Source organism: Varanus komodoensis, unplaced genomic scaffold (assembly GCF_004798865.1).
Source record: "Varanus komodoensis strain SLA01 unplaced genomic scaffold, ASM479886v1 scaffold7_3, whole genome shotgun sequence".
Lineage (NCBI taxonomy): Eukaryota > Metazoa > Chordata > Lepidosauria > Squamata > Varanidae > Varanus > Varanus komodoensis.
In genome coordinates, this window is record NW_025336480.1 from 11,144,343 (window position 1) to 11,163,268 (window position 18,926).

Genomic DNA, 18,926 nt, shown 5'->3' on the forward strand with positions numbered 1-18,926 from the left:
TGCTGAGCTAACAAACAGAGAGTGGTGGGCTATTTAGGGTTAATCAACACAGTAATCAACCCATGCTTTATTGCTGAGTTGTGAACAACTCTCTTCCCTTGTCCCTAACAATCCATGAGTTGTTTAACTCATAATGACAATCTATATGTGGGAAATTACCTATTTATTTGTATGTCTTTTTTCTTCTGTGTATGCTACACTGAAAGCAAACGCACCCTTTTTTGATTACACAGGCCTCAGATAAGAACTTTGACATTGAGATTACCTCAGGAGTGAACGTCTGGAAGTTGCTCTTCTAGATCTCCAGAAATTCTGGAATCCAAGGCCCTCTCTGAAGAACAAAACCCACTATCTGGCCTTGGAGCAAGTAACATTAATTATACAACTAAGGGGTACAACCTCAATCTTCATTAATGTTCTGACAAACCAAGACTTCATTTCCCTATGTCGTTTTGCCTAAGTGACAGGATAACTTTGGAGGGTTCCCAGTGCCATTTGTGTATGGGGCTTCAAAGCCAAGTCTCTGCTCCACAAACTTCTCTAGATGGCAGCAGGGAGCCTAGCCAGAGTTGATGCCAAAAAGTACAGTGCTAATGACAGGATTTCAGTCTTCCACAGAGTAAACAATGCTCCTTCCAGTCTTTAGGCTGTTCTTTTCAATTTGGCTTCAGTTGATTTTATACTCAGTACATATTCCAACATTGCATCTTCAAGTCAAACCATAAATCCATCTTACTCCAAAGCAAATTAAATTCCATCTACAGGAAAGAATATTTGTGCTGCTTGGGTGGAACAATGCTGAACTTCATTACCTGGAGGGGCTACCCTCAGCTGTTGCAGTGAGACAATTCTTTCTTTGTACACTTTATTTTCCTACTGTCATGCACATTAGCAGCACTAATAATGGAAATGATAGTTTCCCACTCCTGTAAAAGGTTCCTGATTCTTGTTCAGCACTTTGCATATGAGCAGCCAGTGAAATTCAGCTTTTTGTCCATGATACATGCAGGACAGAACCAAAGCATGCACACACAGATATATACATATACATATAGCTGGCTAAGAGAGAGTTATTTAATGCACTGAAGAGTTTGAAACAACTGCAAGTTATATTGACAGTATGAGGGAGTGCTACCTCCTGTTTATTGTTTTCTACCAACAGTTTAGGAAAGGGGGGCACATCCAAAATATAACTAATGGAAAATCATAAAGAAAAGCAACTGCATTCATTCACTGTGTTGGATTAACAAATTTCAGTAAGCTTCTCTGACCTCCTGAAAAATAAAATAAAAGCCATTTAGCAGAGCATTTGAGATACGTTCATCAATAAGAAGAAGAAAAACTAGGGCAGTTTGAGCTGGAATGTGCTTTATCGTTCCTGGTACTCCTTAATAAGCAGGTTGTTTAAAAGAAATAATTCAGCTCACACTATTCCTCCCACTTGGTTTGGCATAACGGTTTCCAAACATCTAACAGTATAAGAACATATGTTCTCTCCAAATATCAAGGGAGTAAAAAATTGATGGAAATCCCACTGATGTACAGAACTGAATGGAATTCCAAAGCTCTCTTGATTATATCATCTTGGTGAATATTAAAGAGTAATGAAAATTTAAAATAAAGAGTATGGGGTGGCAACACCCTGGTGCTTTGCCAGTCATATCTTCTGTCCCAGCTTTCTTTATCATATATAAAGCATTTTTTACAGAGCTATTCCAAAGCTAAGGAAAGGAACTAGCCAAAGGACCAAACACCTAACACCAAGGTTGGCCAAGTTATTTTGTTACTTAGAGCAGAAAACCCCACGAGCACCTCTCTCCTCTTCCTAGAGACAAAAACACAGCCCCCAAATTAAAAAATGATCTGCTGCCATTTCATTTTGCCCCATATCAGCAGCCTGAGGTGACTATTCCACTAGAAGGGCTGGACTGGGCTGCTGATCATTTGCTTTCCATCACTGTTATCTGCAGAACTGGCCCCAGTTAAACTACCTTCTTTCAGTGTCCATTTAGGCCTAATCTACACATGAAGAGGTAGAATCCTGAAATGGTAGGGAGGACCACACCATTTCAGATGGGGGATGGTGTTCTTTGAATACTCCCCAACAGTTAAAACAGTTCAACATGTAATGGGAGCAAGGGAACACCCATCCTGCTCCCTTGCTCTGGTATTCTGTGTGAAGTAATGCATTCTATCACCTCAGAACTCCACTTTGTCATATTGCTGTAGCTGTGGATGGGACCTTGGGGAAAGGCAGTGAGGCACTTTCAAAGGTAAGAGCATCCATTTTATTCTGTTTTTCAAACATCTGTTTTGTTTCATCAGTACTGAAATACTGTCACTCTGATTAAGATTTTAATTCTTAACATATTAACTATAAAACATTAGCTTAGTCTTCTCATCTATTTTATTCTTAATATCAAGTGCTCTTGTTCATGTTTCATTAGCATATATAATATATTTAAATAAATCAGTGCTGTAGGTTACAATAAAAGCGCCATTAAATAGATTAATCCATGTAATTGATGTCCAATTGACATACTGGCTTACTTTTATTATTAAGATTATTGCTATGCTTTTACTTGCTTCCTTTAAATAAGATGTATCCTAGCCATTGGTTTGAAAACTTTGATTTGACAAAGTTGGAGGTACGGCCCTTTGCTTTCCAAAAACACAAAACACAATCTGATTTATCTATGAAAATGCTTCTAACAGTTTCTTTAGTAGTTCACTACGGTGGTGTTAGTTCACTATAGATTTGTATAGATTATCATATTTTATATTAAATTTATTCATGGATTCTACCCCATTTCAACAATGGTAGTGAATGCTAGAAGTTATGTTTTTAGCAGGGGTGGGAGAAAGAGGATGCAGGAAGTACGCCTGCACAGCACCTTTCAAAGCAGCTCTATTTTTTGGTTGGTTGGTTGGTTTGGTTTGGTTTTTCAGAAAAGAAGCAGCTGGTGTGTATTCTACTAACCAGATCAAGCATCAGAAAGCCAAGCCAAAAAAGTAAAATCTGCATTTTGCAACTGTGAATAATCAGTGATGGAAAACTGGCTAAAGAATAAGACCTTAGAAGCTAGGGAAGTGAGGAACTTACTATTAAAGTTGTCTTCTCCAGGGACCAACATTTCCCTCAAGGAACCAATACATTTGCATTGCTTGGAGGAATGTTCCACTAGTTTTCTCCCTGCCAACATTTTCTCTAGGAGAGCTAAAGTTATTCCGTAAGCTAGAGCTATTCCATAAGCTAAAATCCTTGCAGTTGATATTACAGTTTTCTCAGGTTACCTTACTGGCACTAGTGAATTCTTTGGACTCTTCCCACTTGAAGGAAGAATGCAAAGCTAATCTTGATATGAACATTGTTGGCTGTGCTGATGAACCTGGAACACTGGCATCATTTCCCATGTTGTATGTGGTGAAGTAGGGATTCTGCTGGGGCATTTCCCCAATGTCATGAATTCATTAGTTCTGTGAGAGTGTGCATGTGTGTGGGAGGGTGTTCCTAGCATGGGTGGGCTTTGCCCATGTGTTCTAGGTACACTGCAAGATATGTCTGCTTCTTTTTGTATTTTCTATTTGCGTGTTTTTCACCTCCCCAGCTAAGCACACGTTGGGTACACGTTTGGCCATACTGATAGTCTAAAAACTGTATTTCTTTCTCCTACCTTGAGTAATTAAGAGTACAGAACTGCTCTGCACGTGCCTTAACCATACTATAAAATAGAATGTAAAATGAATAGTTTTGTGACCATCACATTTCAAAATACTTTATTAGAGGATCTACACAAGGTATGCAGAGTTATCAATGGAATTTTAAAGAAGAAATGTTAACTGAAAAACAAATGTCTTAGTCCAGACATTCTAGAACTTCCCAAGATGCATGCTGTTACACGGGCACCCTTGACCTGTTTTCATTCATTTTGCATGTTTCCTGTATTTCCTGAGTTCTAAATATTACATTGAAAAATAAAGTTAGTTGACAGAAAATCCTATCATTGGTTCACTTGTTCATTAAATTAAAATTATCCTCCTCCAAAAATACTCTTAGGATATAATCCTATGGGAGTAGATACTCGAAAAGGTAGAATTCCCACTGTGACCTTGGAAAGGCCCTTTGAGGTTGCAGAAGAGACCTGTCTCCATCTGCCTTTGCAGTTGGTATGATTCTTTTTATTCTGGCCCTGGCAGGAATGAGAGGCAACATTCCAGAGGGGAAGAGGGAGGCACTGCCATTCTGTGGCAAATCCAGGTGCTGCCTCAAGCCTCTTCTTGTGAGGAAGGGGAAAACATTTAGATAGCCAAAATCAGCAATGCAAATACTTTGGAGGAAGGGGGAAGTGCAGAGGCAGTCCTAGGTTAGGTGCTCCCCCCACCCGCGGAAGGATGTGCATAACCTTCCAAGTTCAAAGGGTTATTGGCAGCCTTACAGGATAGCACCATTGTTTTACTATACAGACTTTCTGAAAGCTTTTAGTAGCTTTATCACAGAAGGCTAGGAAAGGCTACCTGTTTCGTACTGAATGTAATAATCTATTATGTTTTGAAATGACTGACAAAAAAGTGCCAGTATTACATGTAATCTTTACGTTTCAACAGAAGCGGGGGTGGGGTGAAACAGTGGGACCTGCTAGCTCATGCTGGCCAAAGAAAGAGGTGTAGAAAGGGAACTGCCTTGCTAAAAAGAAAAACAACTTAAAATCAAGATGGGAGAGGAAAGAATATACCAGTTTGAGATTGGGTTAGCTGAGGGACCCAATCCAGGCCCAACTCAGGAAAATGGGGAGTCTTTGGGTTTCAATGGATCCCAAGCCCACTGATCCACAGGAAGCTGCCTTATATTGGGTTGATTCACACAATCAATTAAGTCTTTATGGCTTATTTAAGCAATGGTAGGCTGCAACTTCGCCAGTGGCCATTAGGACTGTTCAAGCTGAGGCTATGGCTTGTCATGCCATTCAAACCTGGGCAGCACAAGTTGTTTAAACTTTGTATAACTCATGGCCTGTTCTACGATCACTTGTGGTTTGGTTTCAATCTCTCACAACCCAACACTTGGGTCTGGATGACATGATAGGTTGTACCCATGGCTTGAACATTGAAAAAGACACTGGAGTTTAAACAAGCAATGGTGAGCTCTGTGATTATGCCATCCAGATCACTAGATCAGACCACTGATCTATCTGTATAGTAATGCTGACACTGACGGTTCTCCCAAAATTTAAGTGGGATTCTCTCCTAGCCTTACCTAGAGATACCGGGGACTAAAGCAAGGATATTCTGCAGGCAAAGGATATACTCTGCTACTGACCTATGGATGGCCACTGCCATTCCCTGTTTTAGGGTCTACCTCAACAAGAATGCCAACAGTAGATTTATAACCAGGTTTCTGGCGGAATAAATGGGTCCTGCAGAGTGAACTCCTCCCCTGCTGGCAGAGCTGCTTTTTGTTGTCAGAGATGGACCTCTGTCCAAGATGGCCATCCCAGCAGGTTAGATTGTTCTGCAATCCTATTTTTTAGCCAGGTCCAAGAATGTTTGCTGTCACATTTGCATAGCGGAAATCTATTACCACAATTCAACTGAGTTAGGCTTATTTAAACCCATTAATTTTAGCAGCGTTAAGTACACAACTCACTCTTGGATTACACCATCCATGATTTTATACCAGCAAAGAATTTTACTTTACCTCTTGTTTTTCACGGTTCTGATCCACATTTATTAATGATGGTATTTTAGACACTTCTGATTTCTTTGACTCCCTCTTCAGAACTCTTACCTGTTTAACTTTTATAAACACATACATAATTAGTTCTAGATTTGGATGTTTTTGTATTCTTGACTGAATTACTAAAAATATACAGTTCAGTAGCTGGAGAAATAACAAAGACTTTGCGAAAGGCAAGGTAAGGTAATCAATTAGTTTGTCCAAAAGGTACAGACTTCAGACAGAGTCCTCCGTTCTCAACCTGTTCTGTCACAAAGGTCATCTGACACAGAATCATAGAATAGTAGAGTTGGCAGGGGCCATAAAGACCATCGGGTCCAACTTCCTGCTGTTGCAGGACACCAATTTACACCATCCCACTCAGAAGGCATGTTCCTGATTGGTCTACATGAGGTCACTGTTATATGCATTTGTGGATAATAACATCATGACCCCATTTGCATGGAAGGGCTTGCTCTGAGTTGTTTAACACAGTTCTGGGTTGTTTAACACTGTTTATCAGGCAAGAACCAGCAAGTTCACCTGCTTCCACATGTTCACAAACTACCCATGGTTTGTCAGTCACAGGTTCTTTGATCACGTGAACTGAGTTGTAATGTGCACTGATAAAATAATCTGTTTAAGGCTCTGGCTTAATCAACCACTCCATATGACCCAAAGAAATGCAAAATTAGTTTGCTAGGTTAAAGGGAATGTAGACTCAATTTTCTGAAACAGTAGTTCTCCTTTCCACACAGTTCCTGCAGCACTGCAAACTATTTTTGAAACTGAGGGAAGGAGAGCTTCTCAGAGTTGATGATATGGTATGAGAGTCCTGCTGTTCAAAGAAAATAGTAACAAATAACATTGGGAATCACAAGTGGTGTATATGAGCCTTGGGACCACATTATACAATATGCAGGACATTCATGATTTTTCCTTCCAACTATTTTCATATTTACTTAAAGTAGCAGCAAGAGGTTCTTATTTTATTGGAGCAGCTACAATAGGCAAATAATGTTTAATTCTACCCCATTTTTCAATATAAAATAAGTAATAGCAGTATTTAAACCAGTGATATGGCAACAATCTTCTTCCAGTGTTTTCTGCAGAAAATCTCCCATTTCAGCAAGTTCATTAGAAACAAGAAGCCAATTGCAAATACACTACTAAACAAGCTTGAAAGTCTGAAAGTTATAATTAATGTTTTTCAGGTGACTGTAACTAGTGAGTATGTGACGGAACAGACATAAATCACTGAAATATAAATATGTCTCAGTGTGAAACTGAACCACTGAGCAGTGACTGAAGCTGCTCCAACAGCCTCTGTGGAAGTGAATTCTGCTGAAATAAATGAGTGATTGTCAGCATTTCATGCACATTTCTTCAGGATGCTAAAATGAAGTAGTGTAGCAACAGTTTTCAGAACCTTTATTATTTCTTAAATTTAAACAATGTGCATAATAAAGTTTACAATAAGAATTTCTAGAGTGCACCAAAGAATTTCAGAAGATCAATCTATCCTTTATAGACTAAGTAAATGCGTTGACTGTGTGGATCATGAGAAGCTATGGATAATCCTCAGCACTTGATTGTCCTGATATGTAACCTTCATAGTGGACAAGAAGCTACTGTTAGGACAGAACATGGAAAAACAGAATAGTTGTCTACAGGCAAGGGCATCAGATAAGGGTGTATTTTATTTTTATTCATTTTATTTTATCTTTATTTGTTCAATCTGTATGCAGAGCATATCAGAAGGAGAGCTGGATTAGGATCAGAGGAAGAAGTAAAAACTGGTAGAAGACACTTCAATAATTTAAGATACGCAGAAGAAAGAAGAAAGGGCAAAAGAAGAACTGCAGCTGAACATTAAGAACACAAAAATCATGACTACAGAAAAATTATAGAAGCTAACTGTCACAATGCAAAAACTGGTATCATGAAAGATTTTGTATACCTTGGCTCAGTCAGCAATTCAAAGGGAGAATGCAGTCAAGAAATTTGAAGGAGACTGAGACTTAGAAGGGCAGCAATGAACAAACTCAAAAAGGTATAAAACCTAAGGATGTTTCACTGTAGACCAAGGCCTACATTCACACCACTGTATTCCCAGTTATAATCTATGGGTGCGAAAGTTGGACAGTGAAGAAAACTGACAGAAATAAATCTTGTTGGTTTGAAACATGGTACTGGTGGAGAGCATTGCAAATACCTTGGGCCAGGAGAAATAAAAACATGTGGATCCTAAATCAAATCAAGCCAGGGCAAGCAAAGGTTAAGAAACTGAGGTAGTTGTACTTCAGGCACATCATGAGAAGGCAAGGCTCACTGAAGAAGTCCATCATGCAGGGAAAAGTTGAAGGCAGAAGAAGAGGAATATCAACTATGAGATGTACCGATTCTATAAAGAAGCCAGAGCCTTGAGTTTACAATAGCTGGGGAGAACTGTAAAAGACAAGATATTTTGTAGGGCATTTATTCAATACGGCTGCCATAAGTTGGAGACAACTTGATGGCATGTAACAACAAAATAATATTTAAATCACACTAGGTGTGCTTTTAATTTTTTGCTTAATTATTTCAGAGCAAATACTTGCTGGTGGTGTAGTCAGACCAAATATTAACATGGGGTAATTTTCTTAGCTTTCGTGTTTACTAAATTCAAGTATAATAAACATGCTAAATTAGATGTATGTAGCTGGGGCATCAGAACATTTTCCAGTGCACACAGAACAATTTTCTATTAACCTAATTTACACTGGAAAACTCTTTGAAGTATCTTCCAGTTCAAAATATTCTGGGAATACCCACACCACTTATTTAAACAATGTTTAAATGACAATTGGCTTCCCAAAGCAAATCTGAGAAGTAAACCAGTAACTGAACTGCTGCTTCAGCGGACTTACCAAAGTAGATCCTTTTTTTATACTGAGAAAACTATTATTACAAACTGTTATTAAAGTAACATTTCATGTTAGCTCTTAAAGTGTATGGCCTTCCTATTTATCTGAAAACAATCTAAAGAAGGTAACAGACATACTTTCCATTCCTTTCAATTCCTTCTGCTGCCCTGTTGTTAGTTCTGGGAAGTGAATGTCTCTCTTCTCACATCTTGAAATGTTGCGTTTCTTTCTGTTTATGTTAACCATTTGATCAATCTGAGCAGCTCTTTCATACAGGGACACCTTCTCTATTTGGTTCTAAAAAGGGAATCATTACGTATCCAAGATAATATCACTGCTATGGTTACAACTTGATGATGCATAATTCTGACCTTGCACAATGAATTAAATGTTTTAAGGACTCCATATAAAGAAACTGTATTTCATTAGCTAGGGTTAAAGCATGATTATGGGCTATAATAACAAATAGAAGTTGTATATTTCTGACTAAATCAGTAGGTCTTTCCCCTAGTAGCTGGCAGCATCCAGCAATAAACATATTTGTTTATTCTTCTGATCAGTTCAATTACCTGTTCACTCTACAACATGTATCAGAGGAGTAACTGCTCATTTAGTTATCTACTGGAAGACTCTCTTCTACAACTCTAGCACAGCTCTATCTGTATTTCATTCTTTTTCCTATTTCTGCTTACTGTACTGGTGCATGAGGAAATGCAACCACAGTGATAGACTGCCAGTACCCATAGGTCAGGAACAGTTGATGTTCATGCGGTAACGGAGCCTAGCTGCCATTTAATCTCAGAAGCAAAAGTAGGAGTAACAACAGCAGCAGGGACTGGGCCATGTGTGGAAAAAGAGAAGGAGAAACAGCACTAAACATACAAACCAGGAATCTGAAGGAAGACTCAGGCCAAGCTACTGCTTGGAAGGAATTTCCAAAACTCATATGGATTGCTTTAAATGGCATGCTAGAATAAAGACACAGGAAGTTCCTTTGCCCTAAGGACAAAATGTGGTCAAATCGTGTCAACCAATCCTCACATTAAAAACTTGCTAGTTTCAAGTGCCAGCTTAAGGCCTGCCTCTTCCTTCACTATTCCATGAAACAACAAACAATATCCGGAGCTGGAACTACTCTTACATGACTTCCAAAGCCAAAAACTATGCACAGCTCAGAGAGAAAGAGAGAGATGAATAAATGAATGATGCTGTACCAACCATGGGCCAATGGTTTTAATTGTGGCCTGCATATACAGTATTTTAGCTGTTAATATATTTTCTTAATTCAACTAGTGTCCAATGATTTTTAGAGATGCCAAAAAGTGTGCAAATCTTTCAAGAGGAAATATAACTGAGTTGGGTTACTGGCTCCAACTAGAAAACATATTGAAACTATATTGCTGCTGGTTAGCTTGCCCCACACTGTGCTTAAAAATATGAAATCTTCCTCCTTTTGATTAATAAGACAACCTAAAATCACACAGAAGGTGTTGGCATGCTTCTAAAGGAAAGTCAAACACGCCTAAATTCCATTGAAATGAATAGAACCTAAGTGGACTGTTAAACGTTTGTGTCCCACTGAGTGAACTAGATGTAACAGCAGCAAATAAGAAAAACCATGCTGGATCAGACCAAAAATCTATCTAGTTCAGCACTTCATACACACAGTGGCAAACCAGTTGCCCTCCAGATCCTTCATGCAGGATGGGTGCAGGATGCCCTCCTACTCAAGCACCTCAGCAACTGGTGTATGCAGGCAGGCCACCTCTGGTAAAGGAGGCAGCACATAGTCCACAAGGGTAGTAGCCACTGATAGCCTCCTCCCTAATTGATTCGTCCAGTCCCTATTATTATTATTATTATTATTATTATTATTATTATTATTATAGCATTTCTATGCCATCCAGAGTGGCAGCCATCCAGATTGGCAGCCATCACCATTTCCCAATGGCAGTGAGTTCCATAGTATATAATAATAATAATAATAATAATAATAATAATAATAATAATAATAATAATATACACTGTGTGAAGAAGTACTTCTTTTTATCTGTAGTAAACCTTCCAGCAATCAGCTTCATGGGGTGACCCTGGGTTCGAGTGTTACGGGAAAGGGAGAGAAATGTCTCCCTCTCTACTTTCTCCACACCATACATTATTTTAAACACCTCTAGCACGTCTCCCTGAACTTGTCATTTTTCTGAAAAAAAATGTGAGGCATGACTTCCCCTTCTGGAAACCATGCTAATTTTTTTTCAGCAGGGCTTGTCTCTCTGTGTACTTACTGATTCTATCATTCATAATGCTTTCAATCAGTTTATGTAGAACAGATGTTAAATGATCTGTAATTTCCTGGATCACCCCTGCATTCCTTTTTAAGAATTGGTTGCTACATTGGCCATTTTCCAATCTGCCAGTACAAGGGCTGATTTTAGAGACATATTTGATTGATTGATTGATTGATTGATTGATATCCTGCCTTTTTCCTACAAAGGGCTCAAGGCAGCTTACATCTCCTCCTCCATCTTATCCTCCCTAATAACTTCCTTGACTCCATGCATTAACCATGCTGGTGCTTTCATAGAATCACAGTAGAGTTGGAAGGGGCCAGAAAGGCCATCTGGTCCAAGCCTTGCTCAGTGTGGAACTCCCAATTAAACCATCCTTCATAAATGGCTGTCCAGCTGCCTCTTGAATGCCTCAGTGCAGGAGAGCCCACAGCTTCCTAGGGAATTGGTTCCATTGTCATACTGCTCTAACAGTCAGGAATTTTTTCAAGTTACAAGGAGCCGTAACCTGGCTTCCTGTAACTTGAGCCTGTTAGTCTATGTCCTGCACTGGGATAAACAAAAAGAGAACTTGTCCTTTCTCTTTGTGACAGCCTTTCAAGTACTTGAAGAGAGCTATCATATCTCCCCTCAGTCCTCCTGAAGCTAAACATGCCCAGTTCTTTCAATCTCTCCTCACAGGGCTTTGTTTCCAGTTCCTGGATCATCCTTGTTGCCCTCCTCTGAACCCTTTCCAGCTTGTCTACATCTTTCTTATACAGGTGTCCAGAATTGGACACAGTACTCCAGATGAGACCAAACCAATGCTGAGTAAAGGGGAACCAGTATTTCATGGGATTTGGAAGTGATACTTCTCTTAATTTCCTGGTTTATGCTAACTTTTCTCACTTGTGGTATGCATATTACCTATGCCTCTATTATAGTATTTCTGAGCAATTGCCAAGCAGTTTTAAGCCATTTAAACTTCCTGGTCCCCTTCTTCAGCTTCTTCTTTACCAGTTCCCTCATTTTTGAGAAGTTTCCTCTTTTGAAGTCGAAAGCAACTGTGTTCAACTTCTTTGGCAGTCTAATTGTATATTAAATCTTGTTTAAGTCTGGGTCTACACAATCATGTATAAAGGGGGTGGGGACAGGATTTATTCTTGAGAGCAAAAAGGGGCAAATTGGGGAAGAGGCTCATTTTGAGCACTGGAAGAGGAGAAAAGCCGTGGGCACACAGGTTGCACAGAGGTAAGTTGCAATGGGGAGAGTTCAGTAACTCCATCTGTGTACCAACTTTGTTCTCAACAGTTGCCTTCTTTTTATAATTGGGCAGACTCTGTTTTAACAAAGGTCTGCTATTGTCATGTCTAATTTGACCCTTAAGCGTGTCAATCATTCTCTGAATTGCAACTATTTGTTTGAAGATACATCATAATGGCATAGCTACATAAACCAAATATATTTTTAAAAGACTATTATTCTACACTTACTTGAATCATAGCCCCCTCTTCTTGACGGTTATTTAGACTTACTTGCCCCACTGCTGGCCAAGGACTCCGTCTTTTCTTTGCTTTTTCAGGGATTCTGATAATAAAGCAGATAAACAATATAGCAAATACACTGTCAGATAAGAACTGACCTGTTCATTTCTGATGTTTTTCTTTAACACAAAATGAAAAATGCGTATTTCATGTGTGCTATTATTTTATTAATGTATGTTAGAGGGAATAGTTCTTCAGTAAGAAATGGCATATACCCTATCTAGATGTAGCATTTAAATTACCTTAGGAAAAAAATGAATATTAAAAATGTCCTGGTTCCCCCAGAGTTTTGCGGTGCATACCTTGAATTAGGACACAAGAAGTGTGGATTGAAATTTGCAGTGAGATTTCCACAGTTTTGGTGGATGCGTGGCATTGTCATAGAGGGCGTTTGTGGACAATCTTCTTTTGGCCCACCCGCATCAGGGCCTGTAGCTGCTGGGGCATTGCCATCACTGCCTGTGGGCTTATTCTCATGAGCAAGGTTTAAAGAGTTCTGAGACAGAGCAGCCCACTGTAAAGCTGCATCTTCTGGTTCATTTCTTTTAAACTCTGAGGTTTCAGATTTTCCTCCTTTCATTTTGATACCCTTGACCTTTATCTCTTTTGGTTTTTTGTCTTTTTCAATGTCCTGGAATAGATAATACACACAAACTCTGAACATTTTTTTGTTGCTCACGATTTTCATTTGGATTCTAAACAAAGTGGAACATTCTCAAGTTTCCGGGAGTCAATGAAAAATAAAGCCATACAATTCCTTTCAGAATCTGTAAAGACCAATTAAAATTTATGGTAATTATTTAGCTACCTAGCTATGCAAGCCTGATTCTTCTTGGCATTTTCAACAGATAAAATTGCCTCCTCTTCAATATGTTAAAGTGCATCTGGCATGAACTTAAACAGTCATGAATACTATGTCAATAATTCCAGCATCACAGCACAAGTAGCACAATTATAGACCTCAAACATGTTGAAGTTGCAGTAAAACAAATCAAATACTGCAATATATAAATTGGACAAATCCATTTTGTTTCATCTAGTTCTCAGGGTCTATGATGGCATGAAGACCCATTCCAAATCTCTGAAAACTCTGCCCCACATTGATTTTGGATTTTGTGCTTATATCACACTTTGCCCATAGACTTTTAAAACTTTTCCTAAATCTACAGAAGGTAGAAATTGTGTGTACAGGAAAAGTTGTATACAAAACTCTATTATATTCTCAGGATGTTGAATTCTATATCCATTACTGAAGTCAATGCTTGTATGGCAATGTTACAGAGTACATTCCTGCCATGGCTAAGTCTCAGGATATTCACTCAAAAATGCAAACATGCCTGTCTGTATACCTCTTTTCTTTTAATCTTACCAGACTGTAACAGTGTGGTAGGCTTTGATCTTTATCAAAATTCTTATCAGGCAAAACAATAAGCTGAAGTTTAGCCTCTTTTGCTGACTGGGTTCACTTGGCATGACAACCCTTCTTGGGTAACAAGCTACAACAGATTGTCATTTGTGCCAATTCAGACTGCTTCCCACAGGAAGGCTTGTTTTTGAGTAACAAGCCACCCTGACAATCTGTGGCTTGCCTTCAGTTTGTTAAAGCCATGGTAGGTGTCATGTTACCCAAACCCCATCATGGGTAGAGAGAAGTTGTGAGCAAACTGCTAGACAAAAGTGTTCCCTTACCACTTGCTGGAAGCTCATTTGGACCACTGCGAATGATATTAATGCCCAAGTGGCACAGTGGAGCAATTATCACTGACTCAGCATTGCCATGAAAATATCAGATTAATCCTGTCAATGGTCCCATTTTGGCTCACACTTTTCCATGTTCTTAAGTCCCTAGAATCTTGGGGAAAAGTGGAAAAGGTGCCGCACACTAAAAACAGTCAGATCCAATAAGAATTCCCTTATCCTGCCACATTGAGGTTAATCTACTTGCTACTCTCTTTTGCAAAGATCCCTTACCTCTTTGATTTCCCATGATGGCCTTTTGACAGCTGTGAACACGATGCAAAATCAAGAAATAAACCTATTTGCAGTCTTTCTTGGTCAATGTCCAGGTTGTTGCCTGCTGCAATTTGACAGCAGAGAAGTCCTAGGATACCTTAGGTGGGCAGTGTCCTATTTTGGACTTCTGTAAGTGCACACCTCTATAGTTGTGCAAGAGCAATTAATTTTTTCTTTAAAAGAATTAAAAATGTCTGATACTGGGTGGAGGGAGGGGAGGGGAGGGACATCCCATGATAAGCCCATCATCTGTCAGGTGCACTGCGGTTTGTTCTGCAAGCAACAAATCTACTGTAGTTATTCACAGGGTGGCTTACTGTGACATGGGAAGCCACCCTCACTGTTTTTCAGGACTGTGAAAGCAACAACACTGTATATCAAAAATGTGGTTAATTCCCTGTACTCCCAAATCTAAATACATTGTTCCCAGTCCAGAAATTCACAAACTGGAGTATCCTATTTATTTCATAGAGAAAGCAGCTTTCATTTATGTGTTTTCTGCAATTCTGCCCCACACCCTTCATGAAAGGGATAGAAAACACTGACAAGAGCTCTTACATGTGACACTGGTGGGGTCATTGTTTGTAATCCTGAACCTAATTACTGATTCAACTGTAAAATATTAAGACTTACAACTGAGATGCACCTAAGATCAGGTGGGGATTCAATGAAAATCTTTTGCCCAATTCAAGGAAATGTATGGCACTATGTTGTACCTCCACTTAGTATACGAGTATCATCTAAGCAGAACCCATTAATTTCATGTCTGTAGATAACGTTATTTTTTTTAGGTTTGCTCTGTGTGTTATGTGTAATAATTGAAATGGAACTATTACTAAGAGTAATTGTCAAAAATAATAGTATTATTTTCTAAAAATAGCTATCATTCTTACCTTTACAAGAACTGGGCCATTCTGAGAGACATTAATATGAACTGTTCTCTTTTCATCTTTGATTTGTTCGGCCTCCTTATTATTGTCTCTGAATTTTGAAAGAAAACTTAGCTTTGCTTCTTGCAGTAATTTATTTTTCAGTTCTGGTAAGAATCTGATAATGAAAAATGACTTCCCATCACATATACATACCTAAGGAAGATCTAGTCCAACTGCTTCTTGATCCCCACACTCCACTTCCCACCAAGCCCTCACAGTCAGCCTATACTATTCAGAGACCAAAATAGATACCACAAGCAGAGCATTAGTATAGTGCAAGTACAGTGCAGAAAGCAATTTATAGAGCAAACACTTTCATAGTCAATACTTGATGTAACCTCTTATTCAGCTACAGTCTTTGCCATATTACAGTTAAGCAAAATATATTTAGCCATATTAAAATGCATGCCAACCAAAAACATCTGTTGTACATCTTAGTTGTTGCCCTGAAGGCAAAGATTTTAAAGAGAGCTTGCTTATAAGTACATTGTGTTCCGTGTAAAACATTTATTCCTCATTGTAAAACATATTCCAACTTTCACGTTATATTCCAACCTTGGTAAATACCATGTTTTTCACTCTATAAGACGCACTTTTCCCCCACTCAAAAGTAAGGGGAAATGTCTGTGTGTCTTATAGAGCAAATGTGTGTGTGCCTGACGCCCGGGACGCTGCCGGCGGCCTGCACCACGTGGCACCACCTGGCCGGCCTGCGCTTGGCGTGCCCTGCTCCGCCCCCCCCCCCAGCGCAGGTGAGAGCTGTGCCGCTCAGGGGGAGAGGTGTGGAGGAGGAGCCATGGGCTTTAACCTGCCGGCCGCATGGAGAGACGGACTGCTCACCCCCACCACCCGGGAACTGCTCACCCCCACCACCTGGGAAGACCACCGCCGGCACACTGCCGGCCCCACGTGGCACCACCTGGCCGGCACATGCTTGGCGCACCCTGCTCCGCCCCCCTCCTCTGGTGCAGGTGAGAGCTGTTAATCACAGGTTGGCGTGTGTTTTCAAATGGCAACCCATCTTTTAATGAAGCCCATGGAGAAGTGATGGGGAATGTGCCTGTGATTATCAGGAAGCTTTCCATGGATCAGTTATCTGTTAGTTGATCAGACACATTTTTTTAAGGATCAGTGGCTATTTGAACAGCATTACCTTCGTGTATGAAGTTTATTCTTCAAAGGCTACTTAGTCTGCTGTGTGTTTGATTTACTGTACAATATCTCATTTTTTGTCAGAATTTTTTTATTATTTAGTAGTAGGGCAGCATGGACATTACTGGCTTTTTTAGATTTGTTATTGAATTGTCTGCAGCAGCTCTTGTATAACTGGTGTAGATTGTGGATTCCTTCAATAATTCCACTACTAAGAAAGGGATGTCAGTGATTGTGAGCAACAGAGCTTCATAAATTCTGACTCTAGTGATGATGAGTTCTATGGGTTCAACGAAAACTACAAGAGTACTCGAACTTTAAAGTCTCTCTTTTGTTAATGACAGTGATGATGGTTCTTAATGCCACTGTTGAATGCTGTTCACTTTATAAGGTTGAAATACGGTATTACTGTATTCTGTTATAGTTTATTAAATAGTTTAGTAAACCATTTGATTCAGAATATTTTTTTCTTGTTTTCCTCCTCTAAAAACTAGGTGCATCTTATGGTCAGGTGTGTCTTATAGAGCGAAAAATGCGGTAATTTATCGCTCTATATATTATACTCTAAAATCAAGGATTCTTTCTTGTCACGACACTTTAACTAAACCCTTTCAAGGTTTTAAAAAAATGAGTAAGTCCCTAGCCAGATTTGCTCAATATGCATCAATTTTTTTTGCATATTACTTACATTAAAGTCAACAAAACAGTATCACAGAATGAGCTGGTTAGAACAATACAACTTTCCATTAAGGGAGACAAGTCATGGTATGCTGTCATGTTGTCCAAACCTAAATGAATTCCCTCAGGATGGTTTGGAATATATATATAAAATCAGTATAGTTCCCTGTAAATATAAGATCTGAATAGTCCAAACTAACCTATTGTACCCTGTCTAAATTCCTGTTTTCTAAAGAAGCCCCTAGGCAGCTATTAAAGCCAACTGTCAATCAAATTGGGAGGGCTGCATTTTTCCACTTCCCAACCACATGGTCTTGGGAATGGATGAGAAAGTTGGAGGCACTAATCTATGTGTGTGGGGGGGTGGGGGGCAGTATTCAAAACTCTGAAAATTTCACTGGGATAGGAATAAGTTGACTACCATCTTTCACCTGTGTCTTTGCTTTCTCTTGACAGCTCCTCTATTGACCATTGTCAGTAGAAAACAAAGTAAAAATATGCCTATCTAGAGCCGGTCTGGGTCAATGTTGCTAACCCTTGTGTCATGTGGGAACCCACCCGGTTATCTGTCATTTTTGCTGAAAAAATACAGCACACCATGAACTTAAGTATGTTTAGCTGAAGTTCTATTGATTTCAATGCAATTTATTTCCAAATATATACACTTGGAATTACAGCATTATACTGCAATCCACAAGCATCAGGAGCATGCAAACAATCTTTCACAAACAGAAATCTATCCACTCTGTCCTAAAATAGCAACAAAACAGTGCCTGATGCCAAAACCCCACAATAAACACTCAGGATGTGTCTGTACTTCAACACGATGTCCACACATTTATAGATGGAACAGATGGATGGTGAGCATGTCAGCCTTTGGACTACTGCCCACTTGCTGTGGTGGGAAAGAGTAAATCAGACACTCTGTTTCCCTTCTCAATAAGTGATCAACATCATCTCAGCTGGTGATAACAACTGCCTTTTTATTGACAGAAATACTATTGTATAGACTGAGACTAGATTAGGGTCTCAGAACTTCTATAGTTGTCGATGTGTCTTTTTTGAACATCCCTTGATTTTCAGAAACTTGACCCCTATTCATACTGTATCAGGTTTGCAAAAGGCAGACCTCAAAGTGCTGCTGATTCCTAAACAATAATCACAAACACAAGCAAACAAACATTTTCTGCCCTGTATGTTTTCACAATATTTTGGAAGCATGTTTTCTGTGTCCACAGAATTATACTGATTAATGCACTGGGAGTTCGGTCATTCATCAGCAGTCACATCATAAGCTCTGGTCAGTAGGATCGAAAGACATTGGAACCCAGTCACAAAACAACTTGAAAAGGTAGCATTTTGCATTTGGAAACAGAAGGACTGTACTAGAAGAAGATGCTTTGATCCTCCTTCCTCAAATTAATAGCAACCAAACATTTGCAATGCAAAGAGGCCATTTTCTTGAAAGCCCATTATGCTAAGTTCTGAAATCTGAGCAGAAGGTGCTTACTTCTCAACAAAACCATCTCTGATGAAATATTCATGCTGTAACAAATCAGCAGAGGATATTCTATCTGCAGGATCCATTTGTAAACAAGCCTGGAAAATAATAAAATGATTCTTTTAGGAAGTGACATTTCTGAAGTAATACACAATATTCTACAAAGGGAAAATGTTTGTGTGCATATGCACACATACATACTACATATTATTCCTCTTAT

General features: G+C 39.2%; 1 protein-coding gene across 8 annotated transcripts in view; it reads right to left on the reverse strand.

Annotated features, from left to right (window-relative positions):
* Window positions 1-18,926, reverse strand: part of LOC123035733 (serine/threonine-protein phosphatase 2A catalytic subunit alpha isoform) — a 73,117-nt gene that overhangs the window by 37,626 nt on the left and 16,565 nt on the right. For 2 of the 8 annotated variants that reach the window (XM_044454211.1, XM_044454214.1), the window contains exons 7-13: window positions 18,716-18,804; window positions 15,337-15,490; window positions 12,733-13,061; window positions 12,380-12,473; window positions 8,757-8,916; window positions 5,696-5,793; window positions 1,113-1,274 (exon numbers count right to left, since the gene is read on the reverse strand). In XM_044454211.1, coding sequence (XP_044310146.1) covers window positions 1,254-1,274; window positions 5,696-5,793; window positions 8,757-8,916; window positions 12,380-12,473; window positions 12,733-13,061; window positions 15,337-15,490; window positions 18,716-18,804 — 945 coding nt within the window. In that variant the 3' untranslated portion in view covers window positions 1,113-1,253. Of the gene's footprint in view, window positions 1-1,112; window positions 1,275-2,854; window positions 3,957-5,695; window positions 5,794-7,500; window positions 8,162-8,756; window positions 8,917-12,379; window positions 12,474-12,732; window positions 13,062-15,336; window positions 15,491-18,715; window positions 18,805-18,926 lie in introns of those variants that run through there. The other 6 variants (XR_006417009.1, XM_044454210.1, XM_044454216.1 and 3 more) reach the window with 6 other exon arrangements.